The 19,086-nt window shown below is 35.1% G+C and overlaps 1 protein-coding gene across 5 annotated transcripts in view; it reads left to right on the top strand.

Moving 5' to 3' along the window:
* The window catches only part of LOC138700082 (phospholipid hydroperoxide glutathione peroxidase-like), an 89,012-nt gene that overhangs the window by 48,089 nt on the left and 21,837 nt on the right, over window positions 1-19,086 (top strand). For all 5 annotated transcript variants that reach the window (XM_069826400.1, XM_069826397.1, XM_069826398.1 and 2 more), the window contains 2 exons: window positions 3,420-3,567; window positions 12,669-12,814. In XM_069826400.1, coding sequence (XP_069682501.1) covers window positions 3,420-3,567; window positions 12,669-12,814 — 294 coding nt within the window. The remainder of the gene's footprint in view (window positions 1-3,419; window positions 3,568-12,668; window positions 12,815-19,086) is intronic.

The following is a 19,086-nucleotide window of genomic DNA, read 5'->3' as shown; positions in this document are numbered from 1 at the left end:
CTTTATTAGTGATGCTGCCCCTTATATGGTCAAAGCTGGACAAGCATTATCTGTTGTATATCCTAAATTGACTCATTTTACTTGTGTGGCGCATGCATTTCATCGTGTGGCAGAAGTGGTCAGAGACAATTTCCCTAAAGTAGATTTGTTGATTTCATCAGTGAAAAAAGTATTTCTCAAAGCTCCCAGTAGAGTTAACGTGTTGAAAGAAATGTACCCTGAAATTCCATTGCCACCAAAGCCAATTTTAACTAGATGGGGTACATGGCTAGAAGCAGTTGAATATTATGCCGAACATATAGACTCTATTAACAATGTTCTCCTTGCATTGGACTCTGAAGATGCAGTCTCAATTGATACTGCGAAAACAGTTACCTGTGACATAAGTGTGAAGAATGACTTAGCTCACATTCAGCATACATTTTCATGCATCATAAAAACGCTCAAAAGTCTCCAAAATAGGCACCTTTCACTATCTGAAAGTTTTGAAATTATAAATAGTACTGTGGAACAACTGAATCGTGGTAGAGGTAAAGTTGCAGATGCAGTAAGAGCTAAGGTGGACACTGTACTTTCAAAAAACCCTGGATATGAAGAACTACAAAAGGTTGTTGCTGTGATGAGTGGTGAATCAACAGTGAAGATTAACTTGGACTTATCCCCAGCAGACATTGTGAAATTGAATTATGTACCAGTTACTTCTTGTGACGTCGAACGCTCTTTTAGTCAGTATAAATCTATCCTCAGAGACAATAGAAGAAGATTCACTTTTCAGCACTTGAAAGAAATGTTTGTAACCTATTGTTATGGTAACAGACAATAAAAATTGTGTTTTGTTGAAACTACATTGGAAGATAAGGTACGTCCATTATATTTTTTGTTTAGTTTGATTAAAATGTACCAATATTTAACGTACATAGTCATTTTTTTTATAATTTTAAGTCCATATTTAATTCCATATTTTGGTAAAAATCCATATTTAATTCCATATTTTGGTAAAAATAACTACATATATATTTACATATTTCATATATTTTTAGTCCATATAAATCCGTTCCCTGCTCATCAGGAAATACTCTTCACGAAAACAATAAAAATGGATCACATGAAATTTGTAAAGAAAACAGTAAATTTTATTCATTTTAAGGAACTAAATCAATGTCAGCTTTCATCTTTACTAAGTGACATGGGATGTGAATTTGAGGACTTGCCATACTATTCAGAAGTTCGTTGGCTTTCTTGTTTAGTTTTGAAGTGATTTTGACTCCTAGAAGAGATTCAAGTTTTCTTGGAAACAAAAGGTGACTCATCTAATAAAATTTGTGACGATATTTGGCTTCAAGTTTTGACATTTATAGTAGATATTACAGGGCATTTCAGTGACTTAAAGTGAGAGCTACAAAGGAAAGATCAGGTTGTAGTTTCACTGTGTGATAATATTAAGGCTTTTAAATCAAAGCTCACACTTTGGGAAAAGCAACTGAAGAGTGGCATATTAATTCAATTTCCTACTTGCCAGGAGTGCAAAGAGTCCCACAGTTCTTCCACTTTTAGTCAATAGGGCTGGCAGTTTCCGACCCAGAACCTAGAAGTTGACTGTTGCATTTACTATTGATAGTGAGGGCAGGGAACATAAACAATGCAGTATAAAGTACTGTGCTGAAACAGACCAATTACAGCATAGTAAACAATTTCAGGCAATGCAACCATGTGGACTACAAGCCAATAAAATCTCACCTCATTCCATTACCACTTAACCTGCCTGTGCTTGTTCATGTCATCAGAACAACATACCAGCTATGTCTAACCCAAAAGCATATTTTGGGTCGGAAACCACCAGTCCTAATCGTTGTTTTCAACATAAAATATTTAATTAATGACTTTGGAAAGAGGCTTGAAGAATTTAAATCGTGTGAGGACGAATATTGTATTTGTTTACTGTTCCATTTTCCTTTGATGTTCAGGAGGCAAATAGTAACATTCAAATGTGACATTCAGTGAGACTGTGTTAAAAAAACAAATACAATGAAGTAAGAATCCCTCATTTTATTCATATTTGCCAAGCCATTACTATGAAGTACGCCAGTTTGCTGCAAGGATGCTAACAATGTTTGCTTCCACCTATCTCTCTGAGCAGATATTTCCACTTATGGAGGCAAACAAAACTACTTATAGAACAAGACTCGTAGCAGAGTATTTATCCTTCATTCTAAAAATAGGAACTTCACTAAATTAAAAAACAGATATATTGAAACTCTTGTTCCTCAAAAATGATATGAAATCTGAAGTAAAAGCAGTAAATGTGTGTAGTCTGATAAGTAGAGACGAGAATTTCATTCCCTATAAAATCTCAATATATGCGTGCATTCATACATTATCAAACTATGAAACATGCATGTTCAAGCGAAAAATACTTAGAAATATTCACTTTCATTTTTGTTCCAAAATTTCTTATTTCACTTCACTCTTTTTTTACACAGTTAACAACTAACAGCATTTCTAAATTGGTTTCTGTGAGGTTCCTGCTCTTGTCAGTCAATATGTTTTTATAGGCAGAGAATGGCCTCTCTATATTGCAAGAAGTTACGGATGCAAACTTGAATGAACATTTTTCTGTTATTTAGTGTTTTTTTTTTTCTTTTCCTTTTTCAATCCTGATTCCTGAAGCTAAAATGAGGGTCATAAAAATCGAGAAACTGAGGTATCCACTCAAAACCATTAAAACATGCACTTAAACTGAATATAATATATACTATATGAATAATTAAGCTAAAAATTGCTTAAATATGCATTATGCATATTTTTTATCCCCAAAAAGAGCTGAAACATGCAAATATGCACGGAAAAAGTACACTTATTTGAAACTTGAAAGTAATGAAATGGATAAATACTAAGTTTGAGCCACTCCCTTTGTTCCTATAAAAACATGCGTTTTCATGGAATTCTCGTCTCAACTGATAAGAGTTAAGTTGGCTAATCACATATCATCTTTGTAAATAAAATTTATGTTGTATTGTGAGCTTAGTGCTTTTATTGTATGTTATTATATGAACGTTATAAATATATCTTTCAATGTTATAAGAACAAAATCTAATTTATCTTGTTATTTTGAAGTGCTGCCATTAGACTTTAAATTACCAAGTTGAGTTGACTCTATGTAAAAGTTGAGTTTGACATAGCTGATACAGAAAATCCAACATTTGGAAATATGTGTCAGCCTCCATTGTAAGGCAACCTTAATATTGTCGGATCTGATATGTAGCTGTGAAACATTGTTTTCTTTATCTGTGATGCACCGTATTGAACTCTACAACAGTTTTAAATCATACTTAATGAAGTTTGCTGTTTGCATCCTTTTTATTCAAAAGATAATACGTATGTAATTCTATTAATATAAGATAAAATATCTTGCATTACAGGGGCCATGTGGTACTGATTGTGAATGTAGCGTCGATGTGTGGTCTGACTCCAGTCAACTACAAGGAGCTAGCTGACCTTCATGACAAGTATGCTGAGGAAAAGGGACTTCGTATACTGGCTTTCCCCTGTAACCAGTTCATTCGTGAGGTAAGTGTAAATCATTCACATATGATCAGAGGACCAGGTAGCATCATCACCACTGCCACCGCTACCACCACCACCACCACCACTGCCACTGCTACCGCCACTGCCACTGCCACTGCCACTGCCACCAAAAAAGTGGTTTTGACATGCTGTCAGTGTAACAAGGAAAGCTCACCAAGTGCTAATGGATTTTCACAACACTTTTTCTTCCGTATGTTCCATTTGAAACAAGAAATGTCCCTATAAATTTCTACATCCAGATATGACCCAGTCTTTGAGATATAATTTTTAAAAATAATCACTTGATACTCATATGTCTCATATCTCCATTGCTATCATGAAGAAGAAAATGTTTAAAGCCTCAAATGTTTATGTCTTGCCCTCAAAATAACTGAAGTTTATGAAAACTCGTCTCTTCAAGTGGTTTGAAGAAGTATAGGCCCACTTTCCATCTCAGTGATCATAGCATTCATTTGGTAGACTCGTGGACCAGTTACCAAGATAGGCTATAGAAAGAATAACTCCAAATGGTAAAATGGTGGAAGTGTTAATGATTCCAAAACACACAATTCCGATTGTTCAGCCTCTTGATGTCTATGGTTTTAGGTCTTGGAAAAAATTCATTTGGAAGTTCTCTGATAGTGTTTTGTTACTTCACACGAATATTATATTGCATCGGAAAGCTAATGTGATAAAATTGCAGTCCTTGACACATAATCAGCTTTCATCTCCTTGATATATAAATATGTTTAAGTATGACTGGCATAAAGCTGGGTACCTTAACAACAAACCTGATAAATTCGTCACTCCTGTAGAATTCTGTTTTCACGTTCATGTACAGAATTGCTTTAAAGCTGACTGTGAGAAACTTATTTTTCTTAAATGTTTGTAGTGCAAAGTTCCACTTTTTTTTTGAGCATTTTAAAAACGATTTTCACTACTGTGATCAGTACAGTGAGTAATTTCACATATGCTTATATTTTCATATAATTTCTTCATACACTATTCTGTAGTCAATTTCATGAATATTATGTATCAGATATGTCATTTTCATAATTTAAATTAAAGAGATTTTGACAGTGCGGTATGCAGCTACTCGTAGATGAGATTTATTGCCTGATATGTCTAGCACATAGCACTGTTTGTGTTAGCTGTTATAGCTCTGTATTAAAGAATTTGAAAAAAATCATGTCACAAAAACTAGGCTTTCTCCAGATGTAGAGATTTATGGGGAGGTTTCTTATTTCAAATGGAACATTTGGGGGGAAAAATCCTTGTGAAAATCCATTATCACTTGGTGAGCCTTTCATGCAGTTTATCTTGAACATTGGACTGGTTTTGTTTATGAATTAATTTGGGATGATGATGCTAGAACAGAAAAATGAGAGGAGAAACAATAAAATTAAGAGGTGAGTAGTTGTATTGCCTGCTACGGAATTTGTGCAGTAGGAACATTCTACCATCATGTGCGGGACATTCACACTCATTTTACTAATACTTCTTTTATTATACTGATTTAATAAATAAAATATAACAACCAACTAGTGTGCAGCTGAAAAGTACTAAAACAACTCAGTTTATGTAGAAGAATTAATTTTTAAAATGTCAATGGGTACCTAAAATACCGAAGGAAATTCAACTGTCACATGCGGGACATTGTCATTGGACATGGAAAAATTCTTTTGCATTTTTGTTTAAAAACTCTGTGAATCTAAGAACATTTTATTGGAATACAATTCTTTAATAACAACTACATACTATTAGTTACATATTCGTCATGTACATTAATTGTAAAGAGTGAACAAATTGGAAAAATTAATTAATTTTCTACTGTCACATGTGGGACATTGTATGAGGTGTCATTGTTTTCTTGGGTTACCAAAGGAAATAAATACATAATATCAACTAATAGCCTATGTTAATGTTATATAATTGCAACATTAGAAATGTCCACAATTGTTAACTAATTGTCAATAAATTTATACAGCCCCCTATTGTTGGCAATCACTGGCCTAAGAATTATCTTCACAATTTCACCACAGCTGTATTGTTGATTCAAACAAATCTCCGACCTGGCTTTCTTTAGTAAAACGTTTTAATCTATGGTTCGAATTTTTCCAGCAATTCCAAGTAACTTCATCATCACTGTTTGCTTGCACTAGCAAAAGTTTGCTATCACAGCAGACTTCACACCTGTTTTGCCAACAAGCAGAATTGATTTCCACATCACAAAGTGTTTTCTCCCAGAAAGAGTTTGAATAGCTATATTTTAGGGCTTTAAGTATGACAATCAAGTTCTCATACACACTGCAGTTGCACTGATCAGAAGGAGTGCGTCCAAAATTTGAAAAAAAAAGAAAAAAAAAACCATTTACAAGCTCTGAGTTTTCTTCTTTGAAAATTGAAAAAGCTTCTTTCAAGAACATTTTCAAGTAGTGCTTCTGTAACATTATCTTGATTCCATTCTCCCAGACAGTGATAGTCATTCATTCCTATAATATCTGGCCTGAAGTAGAAATCTCTCACTTTCGAATAATTCATTTTGGAATTTGCATTGAAACGATGTAATACTTCCATGACTGATGGTGATAAACCAGCATATTCTGATAAGCATGTCAAAACAGCCATTTTCTTCCTTGGTGATTTGGACAATGCACGTGTTATTTCTATACTGTCTTTTCCAGTGATTGGAGATATTGATATGGACTCCTAGGTTCTTCTGAGGTGGTAGAGGGAGGTTGCTGTAGCTTATCACCCCTTTTATTTGTCCTCTAGAGCCTTTTCCGATCCCTATCATACTTTCTGAGTTTCTACATCTCAGCTTGTCATACCTTGCTTCTTTTTCTCCTTGAATTCTGATATTCGTTTGTTTTCCTGTTTTTGAAAATATGGGTTTTCACGTTTTATTTGTTCACACATCTTTTGCATCCGACTCGGACTTGTACGAGCAAGGTTTGACATTGTGTAGCCCTAGAAAGAAAGAAAATATTGTAATTGATAGTGCAGTAGCTGTTCTAGTTGCTAATAACTAAATTCCAGAATGCACATGTCATGTGTTAGACATACTCAAATACCTAACATAACCTGTAATAGAAATATCGCAAAAATCATAGGAGGTTTAAAACATAAAACTAACTTATAAAATAAACAAAACAGGTAAAATTATTGAAGCATATGTACAAGAGGCATAAATATATGTAATTTCCCATCATGTGTGGGATAAAGAAATTCTGAACTAATCATGGCTTAATTACGTGTTCATAATTAGAAAAATCATATTGAATACTGAAAATGTGTTTTCAAGTACTTGCTTTCCACAAAGTATGTTGTTCAAATTTTTAAAGTTCCTGTTGTGCTCTGACAAAGCCTAAAAAAATGACCAAATTAGCAGGTAGTCATATTGATTATTGTCAATTCAGAAGTGCAAATTTTACCAAAATTTTATTCAGTACATTGAATTTAAGGCTTAAAGGTATAATATTAGCATTTTTTATTTTAACTTATGAAATTTTGTTTCTTTGGGAAAATTCCTGTGGAATTCCTCAGTAAATATATATTAAATGCAATCATTTTTACGAAAAAGCAAAATAATGGGATACATACCTGCCTATTTTCTGGTTTTAGGTGGGAGACTCTGGATTCTTAAACCACTCTCCAGATCTCGTGATTAATAATAATTTGTTCTCCTTTTTTATTTGTTTCTTGTTCAAAATGTTCTGCAATTTTCAACTGTGAAGGAAAAGAACTGGATATTAATGTTGGATTGACACGAGATATTATGTCAAGTTCTGAAGTTCGCAGGTGTGTAAGCTATCCAAATAATTTCTGTTATATTTTTTCTGGAAAATTGACTCCGAAATCACAAAAGAACATTATACCCACTATTATAAAAGCTTACAAACTCTACTTTGGCTGTCTGGTAGGTGATCAGGATAGGCTTTGGGCCCCAAGATTTGTTGTTGTTCTTCTTCTTGCTTTGTCATTTTATTCCAGTGGCAGGAAGGAATGAAGAGCTATGTCTTCTGCAGTTCCGATGATTTGGCGACAGCCTAAAGATCATGCAACCGATTGCTACTTTGGCTTGACAAAAAATTTCAATATTTACTGCAAAAACCAAACATTTCATTGTTATCCCAAAGTGGCATCAGTGTCTATTTAAGCTAGATATATTTATATAAATCCCACGAGATCTTTCATTTGGCATCAAAATCAGTGCACTAGCACATCAGAATCGTGAGGTATACCATTTGGAAATATTAGCCCATGTCCAAAATGGTCGCCAGTCGCAGCAGGCCCCCATTTGCACCTTGCGCATGCACATCACCAACATTGTAATCGTTCGTCCGATTGAACGAGACCACATTTATTTACTGCAAAAACCAAACATTTCATTGTTATCCCAAAGTGGCATCAGTGTCTATTTAAGCTAGATATATTTATATAAGTCCCACGAGATCTTTCATTTGGCATCAAAATCAGTGCACTAGCACATTGGAATCGTGAGGTATACCATTTGGAAATATTAGCCCATGTCCAAAATGGTCGCCAGTCGCAGCAGGCCCCCATTTGCACCTTGCGCATTCACATCACCAACATTGTAATCGTTCGTCCGATTGAACGAGACCACATTTATTTCAATTGTGTTTTTAGTGAGCGTATTCCGAATCTCAGTGGTGAGCAATCTGATGGCATCATGGTGTTCCGAATTTCACCGATGGCACACTAATGCTCCACCAGTGCCATCAGCTTGCAGAGGTGGTGGCAGTCTGCATCAGCCGCCATCAGTGAATCTGATTGGTTCTTGTATAGAGTGGGAATTAGCAGACGAATGACATCGTGCACTGTTGTGTTATGGCGGTTTGTTCTGCTTTAGTTCTGCTGTATTGTTTGTAATGAGCACAACATAAAAACAATATGTCAATGGCATATGAGCGAACATGTCAACCGACCCATTATTACTACCAGTTCAAGAAATAAATTGTTTATGCTATCTTTTCTTTGAACGAGATGGCAGTATGAAAATTTCGCAAAATTTTGCTAACGTAGCACAGACAACAACTTATACAGTCGCCATGACAGCCATCGATCATTCCAGCAGTTTTGTTCCTTATTTTGCTGCAACGTGACGTCATTGATGTCACTGGACCGATGAGATTCGGAATATGCTGAGTCACGAAGTTACAATGTTGGAATAGATAAACCTGCAAACATTGCATCTGCGTTTCTGTTCTCGTATCCCCTCTGTCTGTCGTTGGTCTGATTTTAAAAACTGATTCACATCAAAACACCACCAAAGACATAACACCCCATTCGACCTACAAACGAAAGTCAACAAAAATATACTTCCGATTCAAAGTACGAGTTCTTATAATTTATTTGAAAATCTTTACACGCCTTATAAGTTAAAATCATATTTAGTTTGTTGTTTTTTTTATTAATATGTGTGTTAAGAGCCAGTTTTTAGGGATAATAACTGCATACTGGCATGGTTGTTCCTAAATATGCACAAATTAATACATAGTAGAGGAACATACCAATAACTCAGAAATGCCACCCAATAGAGCAATTTGGATGATTTTTCCTAATTCAGGAGTTCAAATTACCCATCGAGGTTATTGAAAAAAAATTAAAATTTGTTGACTAGTGTAATCTAACAAAAGAAATGTTTTCAGTGTTATACATTGCATATAATCTTCGGTTACCTTTTTATTGTGCCACCCTGTAATTTAATTTTATTTTTATTAAGAGTTCAAAACAATTTAAACATTAATGCACTTTGTTACATAATGAACAAAATTGTTACAAAATATGTAAAACTTGTACTAGCAGGGCTGGACAATTTCTAGGTGCCAGGTCACCTCGGCAACGAAAATATTAAATCTTTGGTCTAAAATATTCAATAAAATTTGTGACTGGTAGTCCATTCTGATATTAATGTGATATAATTATTTAAATCTTCTCGACATTTTCATTACTGTTAATGAAATTTGTAAAATATTAATTTGCTGGCATTTTATGGATATCTGTAATAAAAACACACTTGGTTACTCGTTTGAAAGCAATTGTTGTATAAAGAAGAAGAAATGTTGAAAGCCACAGTGGTGAGTGGTATGAATTCTGAATAATTGGACAGAAGCTACCACTTCAAGATCTCTTTGATGAAGTTTTCTCCATGTGTGGAAAGTTACCCTAGCTAAACAAACTCAACAACTTTGCTGCTGTGTTACCAATGTTAACAACATCATAAGAACAGTGGCGGTTTCTCCATGGAACAGACGGAACAGGCTGTTCCCTTCCTCCCTGCCCCCTTAACTGAGATTGTGAGATATACTTCATTCTAAAGGATAGGCCTACTTGCAGTTTTCGAAAAGCGAGAGCAGCTATCGTTAGCAGGCTTATTGCAGTGAAGAGAAAACGACTCGAGCAAGCCCTTCCCGTCTGCTGTGCGTGATGATGTGAGTGGGAGTCTCAGTCTACGTTTTCTCCGAAGCAGGCCGAGCGGACAGGAACTTACCCGAGTATCGCTGGAAGCTGTAAAGTTACCTCTTCCCTCGCGGAATATTGAGAAGTGTGGAATGTACTGTTTCATCAAGCTAGGTTATTTATTTAGAGAAAATTCGGAAAACAATTAAGTTCGAAAAGTTTTTCGTGTGACATAATACAGTGTGTGAAATTATACAATAGTTCTTAAAAATCTGTACGATTTACGCATTCACGGCCTAAGTTAAATCTGACGAAATAATGGCAATGGAACAGGTGACTCCTGCCTGTTCCAACTTCAACGAGGCCGAGTGCAAGTGCCCTGATGCAAACCAAGACAGCAATCGTTGTATCGATCAGCTGAAGTCAAGACGTTTAGTTCGATCAATTTTGCTGAGAAAAGCGCGGTTATTTTGAATGGCAAACCTACTCCTCTCCTTACATAACTTAAAACTAAAACAAAATCTTATACAAGACATTTTCAAAGCAGCTACTATAATTCTGTGAAATAGTTAACTGGCTGCTCGTCAAGCAGTAAATTGTAGGTTTAATTTAGGTTTATTGATTGTTAGTTAACGGTATTATATATTTAGGCCTAATAATAATAATAATAATAATAATAATAATAATAATATATCATTAATCTGTTTTATATTAATATATTCTTTTTCTGATTAAGTTGTTAATGAAGTAAAAAAAATAGGAATTTGTAATGTTGCAAAATCATAATACAGATTTTTATATTATTATTATTATTATTTCTGACTGTTCCCCATCGAGAAATAGCACCGCACGCCACTGCATAAGAAAGTGGATTTAGTATTACTAATCTTACTTACTTACTTACAAATGGCTTTTAAAGAACCCGGAGGTTCATTGCCTCCCTCACATAAGCCCACCATTGGTTCGTATCCTGAGCAAGATTAATCCAATTCCTACCATCATATCCCACTTCCCTCAAATCCATTTTAATATTATCCTCCCATCTATATCTCGGCCATCCCATAGGTCTTTTTCTCTCTAGCCTCCCAACTAACACTCTATATGCCCATACATGCTACATGCCCTGTCCATGTCAAATGTCTGGATTTAATGTTCCAAATTACGTCAGGTGAAGGATACAATGCGTGCAGTTCTGTGTTGTGTAACTTCATCCCTCTTAGCCCCAAACATTTTCCTAAGGACCTTATTCTCAAACACCCTAGCCTCTGTTCCTCTTTCAAAGTGAGAGTCCAAGTTTCACAACCATACAGGACAACCAGTAATATAACTGTTTTATAAATTCTAACTTTACGAATCTAATGAGAACTAAATTCGGATCTTCTTTATTACAGATAGCACGAATCATTTTAATGATGATTAACATGAATGGTCTAAGACTTCAATATTTGAATGCAATGCGACTAGTATATACACTGGTTTTGAAACAAACGGATACAGACACATAAGAGAAACCAATGGGAAGAAAACTATACTGGTAACTTGCTGAATGCTGTGAGATTCAACTGAATTGCATTGTAGAGGAAAAGCAAATTAATTTTTATATTAATTTCTGCATGGGTCGCCAAAAATTCTACTGGCTTCATCGTTTTTGGTTAATTGTCCAACACTGCTTATATATCATCTTTATGAGTCATTTTTATGTTGCCATCCCCAAATACTTACAAGACCTCAGTGTTAATATTATCACTTGCTATGTTGATCGTTCATCACAAGGGTCTCTTGAAGTTGATCCCCATTAGGGATGATATAGGCTTATTATGATGGTGTAATTTCATATTCACTGGTCATAGAAATTATTATAAATTATGGACAAATGGCAAAATTATAGGGTACACTAGCCTTAAACAATCTTTGTTTTTGGTAAATCACTCTTAAAACATGTGCAGAGTTTCGAATTTTGGTCTCCAGCATGAAAAGCGAGTGTTCTGGCCATGTAAGTTTAATCTGTGAACTTTTGTGGAACTGAGAACATTTTAAGATATTTTTTATATTGTAAACAGGATGTATACCATTTTGTAAGTTTCTATGCTATGTATGTATATTAGGATTAAATAAATAATCCCATTACAACATTTTAAGCATATTAATGACGTTATTAAATTTCTGGGAAGGAACACCTCACAACTTCATCTTCTAAAAAAGTTTTGTATTGTATTCTCAACTAATGAAAAATAAATGTGATCATCATTATCAGCTAGTCGTGGTTACCAAGTTTGCAGTTAGGACATAGATTCTTGGATTCTCATCCCACCGAGAATAATAGATTTTTAAGGGTGGTAAATTAGTGGAAGAGTTTCAACCAAATATATTTTAAATTTCACGGAAGTTTTTAGCATTTATTGTACTCCAGTACAAGTAATCAGTGAGATAAAAACCATTTTGTTAAACAAATAGCATTGCACTTAGGATCAATTGGACAACATTTAAATGAGATATTGGTACTGAGCATTAATTGAGTGCCCCAGAATAATAATTTTTTTTATTGATGTTCAGCCTTTGTGTCACATATCTTCAAGAAAATGTTTGTATTAACTTCCTAACTTTTTCATAAGTTTCTCCTGTCTTCATGTTCCCAAGAAGTACGATTTAAATTGATCTGAAGTTTATGCAATCTATTACAGGAACCTGGAAATTCTGAACAGATAGAATGCTTTGCAAGAAAATGGAATGCAAATTTCGACATGTTCGAGAAGATTGAGGTCAATGGGAACAATGCTTCCCCTCTGTGGAAATATTTGAAGCATAAGCAAGGAGGAACTCTTGGAAAGTGAGTGCTGCACTTACTTTCATGTCACAGTTTTAATATAAGTCTTAGATCTAGCTCAAAATAAGTTTTTTAGAACTAATTGCACAGTGATAGTGAATGTGTTTAAAGTTCTTGCATAAATGTAACAACACTGAGAATCGATGAGAGACTAGAATGTGCTCTCAGTTAATACTTTTTTTTTTGTGTTTTTATTCTTTCTTTCTCTCTTTGATTATTTGTTTCTTTCTTCCTTAATTTCTTCTCTTCCTCTATTACTTTGGAATATATAGATCTATTTCTGGCCTATACTACTTTGAGAGACAGGTCTGTTTAAAGGGGTTAAGTACAGCTTACAGCAGTAAAATTTTTGAAAATATTCAACATTTTTTTCCTCCATTACTGTATCTTGTACAGTAATGAAAATTGGTATGTGTAAAACACTGTTTTTCTGCTATATGAAAAAAATATTTTTACAAATTAAAAAAAATATATTTATATAATATATATATTTTTTTTACAAATTCAAAATGGTGGCAGTTCACTGTGCAGTGAAGAAGCGTTTCCCTCATAATTCATAAACTTGTTAACTTTTTCATGTTCTCTCTCTTTTATTTTATTACTGAAACTCATGTTCACAATATCATGCTCTTTCAACTACATTCCTTAATAAATAATATATATATTTTTTTATTTTGTGTTAGAAGAAAGTTCTGATACTTGACCATTTTTAAATGAATTTATTTTTTAACAGACAGTCTATCAAAGGCAGAGAAGTGATAATGCATCATATTGTAGATATAACATGCATAAATACACACAGAAAATTTCATCACAGAATTTTGGGTAGTTTTTGAGTTATGTGGGAAATGCTTCATCACTGCAGAGTGAAATGAATTTCGAAAAAAAAAAAAAATGTAAACAATTTTTTAGATCGTAAAAATATTTTTTCATATAGCAGAAGAACAGTGTTTTACTCATACCAATTTTCATTATTGTACAAGTTACAGTAATGGAGGAAAAAAATGTTGAATATTTCCAAAATTTTACTGCTGTATGCTGTACCTAACCCCTTAAGAGGTTTTTACTTCCTATTTCATACAGTCGATTTTGATATTTTGAGGAAAGTAAATTTATGTCTGAATTCTGGTACTGGACAAGTAATTTTTGTAATATCTCTGTCATTAGGCTATACAGTCGTTTTTCCTAAACTGTGAGCTAGATTTTGGTTTTTAATGAGTCTTTAGTTATTCCAGAGATACTTTTACTCGAAGTATAGTGGCATTTAATTCGGTAAAGGTGAAGGTAGCCCCTTCACATGCCATAAAAGCACTTGTGGGGAGGATGGAGGTAGAGCCCCATGCTTTGTTGACCTCAGCACTAGAATAAGGTGGTATGGTCAGTACCATACTCTTACCACCTTTTACCCCTGGAAAATATTGGTTCTCAATTTCATAGGAGGCTGGGTGAACCTTGGGACCATTTTGGAAGTTTGGTGCCTTTACGTTATTTGCTTACAGTGATGTAGCCAAGTGCGAGAGTCACGTACGTATAGGTCCAGAAACAGATATCAGTTTGTGAACCAATTAAAAATGAGAACCATTAATCCTGTAAATTTGGTGAATATTTTAATATGCAAGTGATGGATAAGTACAGTATTATGAATGAAGGAGTAAGGTTGACAAAATATTTGCAAATCTACTCGTTAATTCATACTCTTCTGCCCAAATGCAGATCTTTCACTGCAAACCCAGCATTCTTCAATCTTTATTTTCTGCTTTCCTCTTAGTCTCAGCATATGATCCATGTATCTTAATTGACGTCTATCATCTGATATCTCCTTCCGCCCCGAACTTTTCTCCCATTCACCATCCCTTCCATCATGCCATGTTTGCAGTTTTTCTTGGGAAAGATAAATGAGATAACTTGCTGTTGTTTTCTGCATACCACCCTCTTAGATCCCAGGAGGCCCCAGCGTAGGGATGAGGATTGTGGATTTGATTAATTAGGTCCTCTGGACTTCAACGAAATTCACTGGAAGGGTTAAATATCAGTCCTATCAGGGTTTATGACCTTATCAGCAGGACTGGGCAGTATTTGAAATACATTTGTATTTTGTAATTTGTAAGGATTTTCGAAAGTATTTTGTATGTTGTATTTAAATACATAAAATTTATGTATTTTGTATTTCAAATACTCAAAATACTTTCTTCTTCTTCTTGTCCTTCAAGTTTTGGATTTGGATTTGAAGAATGAATTTTTTTGTCTTATTTGTCTACCCATTTCAGATGTGCTAGCCATACACTTTGTTTTCTTGCCACAACTGATTACCTTAATACCATAAAGAAATCTCCAACAGCAACAAGGATCCATCACCCAACACTTGCTAAATGTTCAGCATTATGGAATGCGTCTAGGAGACTCGGAAATTATGTCAGATGTCTTGAAATATTCATTAAAGTTTCCTTGCCCAACTCGATAGAATTCTCTTTATGACTCAATCTCTCAAATACTGCAATTCAAACATGATATAAACAGTATATGTGAAAAACTGGGATTGTCAACCTTCAAAGAGGTCGAGTTTCAGTACCTTGAAGAATATTGTGCAGTTCTGAAACCCATTGCCGTAGCCCTTGATTTTATGCAAAATGAGAAGACGTGCTATTGCGGCCAACTTTTGTCCACATTAATTTCCCTCAAAAACAGATTACATATTTTGTTATCTAGTAATCTACGCCATCTATTCCAAGTAACTCCAATGCTAATAAGTTCGCTTTCATCAAGATTTAAAGCAATGTTTGATCTGATCCCAAAAGCTAATTGAGCTATTTTGTCAGCTTGCTTCCACCCATCATTTAAGATGAGGTGGCTACCTGACACTGACTCACCAAATGATAAGAAGAGAACACAGAATATGTGTGTGAAATCAGCTGAGCAGTTCTCTGCTACACTTTGGTCATTTCAAACGATGAAGATGATGAAAACAATTTTTATGTTTTCAACTCTAGTACAACAGACTTTGAAAAGCAAAAAGAACTTGTCTACTGCGGAGTATGAGCTCATACAATTCTTCAATGGCAAAGGGACAACCCTGTGCACTCTAGAGAATTACCCAACAGTGAAACAAGCTTTTATAAAGTATAATACAAGTTTGTGTTCCTCTGCGCCTGTAGACAGACAGTTCAGTTTTGCAGGATTTATTCATTTATCAGCAAGGGGATCCTTATTTGTTGAACGTTTTGAGAAACTGTTTTTTTTTTTTTTTGAAAGGGAGCAGTAATTATTTAGATGTAGCATAATTTCATTGCTGAAAAATACTTTTAATGTTAATATAATATTTTAGATTTTCAGTAATATTCTTACTTCTTTATACAGGGTGTATCAAAAATACGTGTACAAACTTCAGGCATGGGTTCCTTACACCAAAAGAAGGAAAAAAGTTCATATGAACATATGTCCCATAATCCTTTGTTTCCCCGTTATTCATTTATTACTAAAAGTTTGCGTTCAACGGCCTTCGAGGTCCAACCTCAAAACTTCATTTCTTTATGCACTCATTCATAGAAGGCTGTGACTCGTTGTATCAGAAATGGACTGCAGATGGCGAAGTGTTGCCATGGAGACTTGTTTACATGTGTCATTTGTCATTAGTCTGTCTTCAACGTTGCAATTGTGAACGTGGAGTGAGTTAACGTGTTTCGTTCAACCATGGCAGGATGATATTCATTTCGTGAGCAGGCTGACATCATTTTTATGTATGGTCGCGCGAATGGTAATGGACGCGAGGCTGTACGGCTGTATCAGATGGCGTTTCCAGACCGAAGACAACCGAATCATCAAACCTTTGTTGCTGTGTATCGTCGCGTTGCTGAGACAGGAACCGTTGCACCACAGACTGGTGATCGAGGAAGACCAAGAGTTGTTCGTACGCCGAACCTCGAAGAAGACATTTTACACTGTGTCGAAGACGATCCAGGCATCAGTACAAGACAGTTGGCTGGGGCAACTGGTACATCACACAGTACAGCATGGAGGGTACTTCACGAGCAGCTCTTGTATCCGTATCATATGCAACGTGTGTAGAGCCTTTCGCCTGCCGATTATCCACCACGGGAGAACTTTTGCCGATGGTTTCTAGCACAAATAGCCAATCCATTGTTTGTCTCATCAGTTTTGTTTACAGACGAGGCAACGTTTGGGAGAGATGGAATTACCAATTTCCACAATGAACACGTATGGGCAGATCGTAATCCTCGTGCTGTATTTCAGGCTAGACATCAGCAACAATTTAGGATTAATGTGTGGGCTGGAATTGTAGGTGACTGTCTGGTAGGTCCATGCGTTCTACCAGCACGTCTTACAGGTGCTATCTACAGGGACTTTATCCAAAACACTCTTCCAAAATTACTGCACGAAGATGTGCCTCTGAACATAAGACAAAACATGTGGTTCATGCATGATGGGGCTCCAGCACATTTTAGTCTCCTTGTTCGAGATACACTGACTGGTGTCTACCATGACAGATGGATAGGCAGAGGAGGACCAGTTCAATGGCCAGCACGTTCTCCCGACCTCAATCCTTTGGATTTTTGTCTTTGGAGGCACCTTAAACAATTGGTTTATGGAGCAGACATCCCGGATCAAGAAACTCTTCATCGACGTGTCATGGAAGCCTGCGAAACCATTCGACATCATCCCGGAGTATTTGAAAGGGTGCGACAGTCCATGATTCGACGAGTGCATGCATGTTTAGAAGCAAGAGGAGAACATTTCGAGCATTGGTTATGAGTTTTGTGTGTTGGCACATTATGAGTGTACCAATGTGTTGAACAGTTCCTAATGGGGAAACAAAGGATTATGGGACATATGTTCATATGAACTTTTTTCCTTCTTTTGGTGTAAGGAACCCATGCCTGAAGTTTGTACACGTATTTTTGATACACCCTGTATATTGTATCGAGTATTTGAAATACAAATGTATTTTGAGTATTTGAAATACAAATGTATTTTTGTTAATTTTTAAAAAGTATTTTGTATTTGTATTTCAAATACTATTCTTTGAAGTATTTTGTGTTTGTATTTGAAATACTTGGATATCAGTATTTTGCCCAGCCCTGCTTATCAGAGACCAGGAAATCCCAATTAGCCTTTGCCCCTCGTAAATCTGTTATTACGAATAAATAATAGAAGACAGATATAGGAGTGGTTTGTGTATAGGCTCAAGTGGCACCCTGGATATTGATAGTGCCTCACGGTCAGAGAGTGAAAGTGACATTGATTAAATTATGTTAGAGGTGACCTGTGAAGGTGGTAATGGTGGTACCTCTACAAGCAAGTAAGAGATGTCATCTCCAATAAAAACTAAAACCTGTATGTCATCTGATGCTACTTGAAAGGAATATGGGACAATTAAAGTTCACGTTGATATATCGAAAGCGAAAAAGGCACTATAAAGAGAGAATATTGTCGACTTTAAAAAATTTCAGATGTTCTATAAATTTCGCTTACAAATCTATAATATTTCATAAAACAACCTCACATCCTCACATTCTATCTAGTATTAATAAAGTGCTGGGGAAATTCAGAGGATTACACGAGCATGGTCTTGCCATTCATGATTACAGTTTGAAATGGTAGATGATAATGGAAGGGAAAAATTGCCACTATTTGCCCCTTTCTTCGAAAACATTAATTAACAAATTTAAGAGAGAAAATCGTGTCAGTTCACGAAAGATTACAAAATTTTTGTCAAGACAGGAAATTAATGATTAAGAAAGATTCATTTGATACAAACGACATTCGTACATAATATTGAGTGCCTTAGATTTTATTGATTCTCTTTACTACTAACTCCATTACAGTATTATATTAACTATTTTCACACACGAACACTACACAATGTTGACCACTCACACTTTGAATAAAATGTTTATTCCAATGGTCTTCAGTGTAAGTTGAGGCAAAATCTAGAGTATTTGTCCAAATTTTACGTGAGAAAGGTCCTCTTCACCAACAGTGGGAGTCTTGCATGTTTTTTTTACCTGACATACATAGGCACATGACTTGAACTTCCAACGCTACATCGACTTGTGATTGAACAATATATATATATATATATAGAGTATATCGATCTTTTGTATTTGTTTTTCCTGATCATCGTTTTGAACTGGAAAATTCAATTAATTCTTATGTTCCAGGTTTCACATGTCCAGTTGTTGGATAAAAATATTCTTAAATTTGGATCCTATATTAAAATCTTCAAAAGCAGTGTTTTCAACATCTGAATAAACATGACT

The sequence above is a fragment of the Periplaneta americana genome, chromosome 5 (genome assembly GCF_040183065.1).
Source record: "Periplaneta americana isolate PAMFEO1 chromosome 5, P.americana_PAMFEO1_priV1, whole genome shotgun sequence".
Lineage (NCBI taxonomy): Eukaryota > Metazoa > Arthropoda > Insecta > Blattodea > Blattidae > Periplaneta > Periplaneta americana.
The sequence above is the reverse complement of the archived record's forward strand: the minus strand, read 5'-3'. Positions and strand labels throughout refer to the sequence as shown.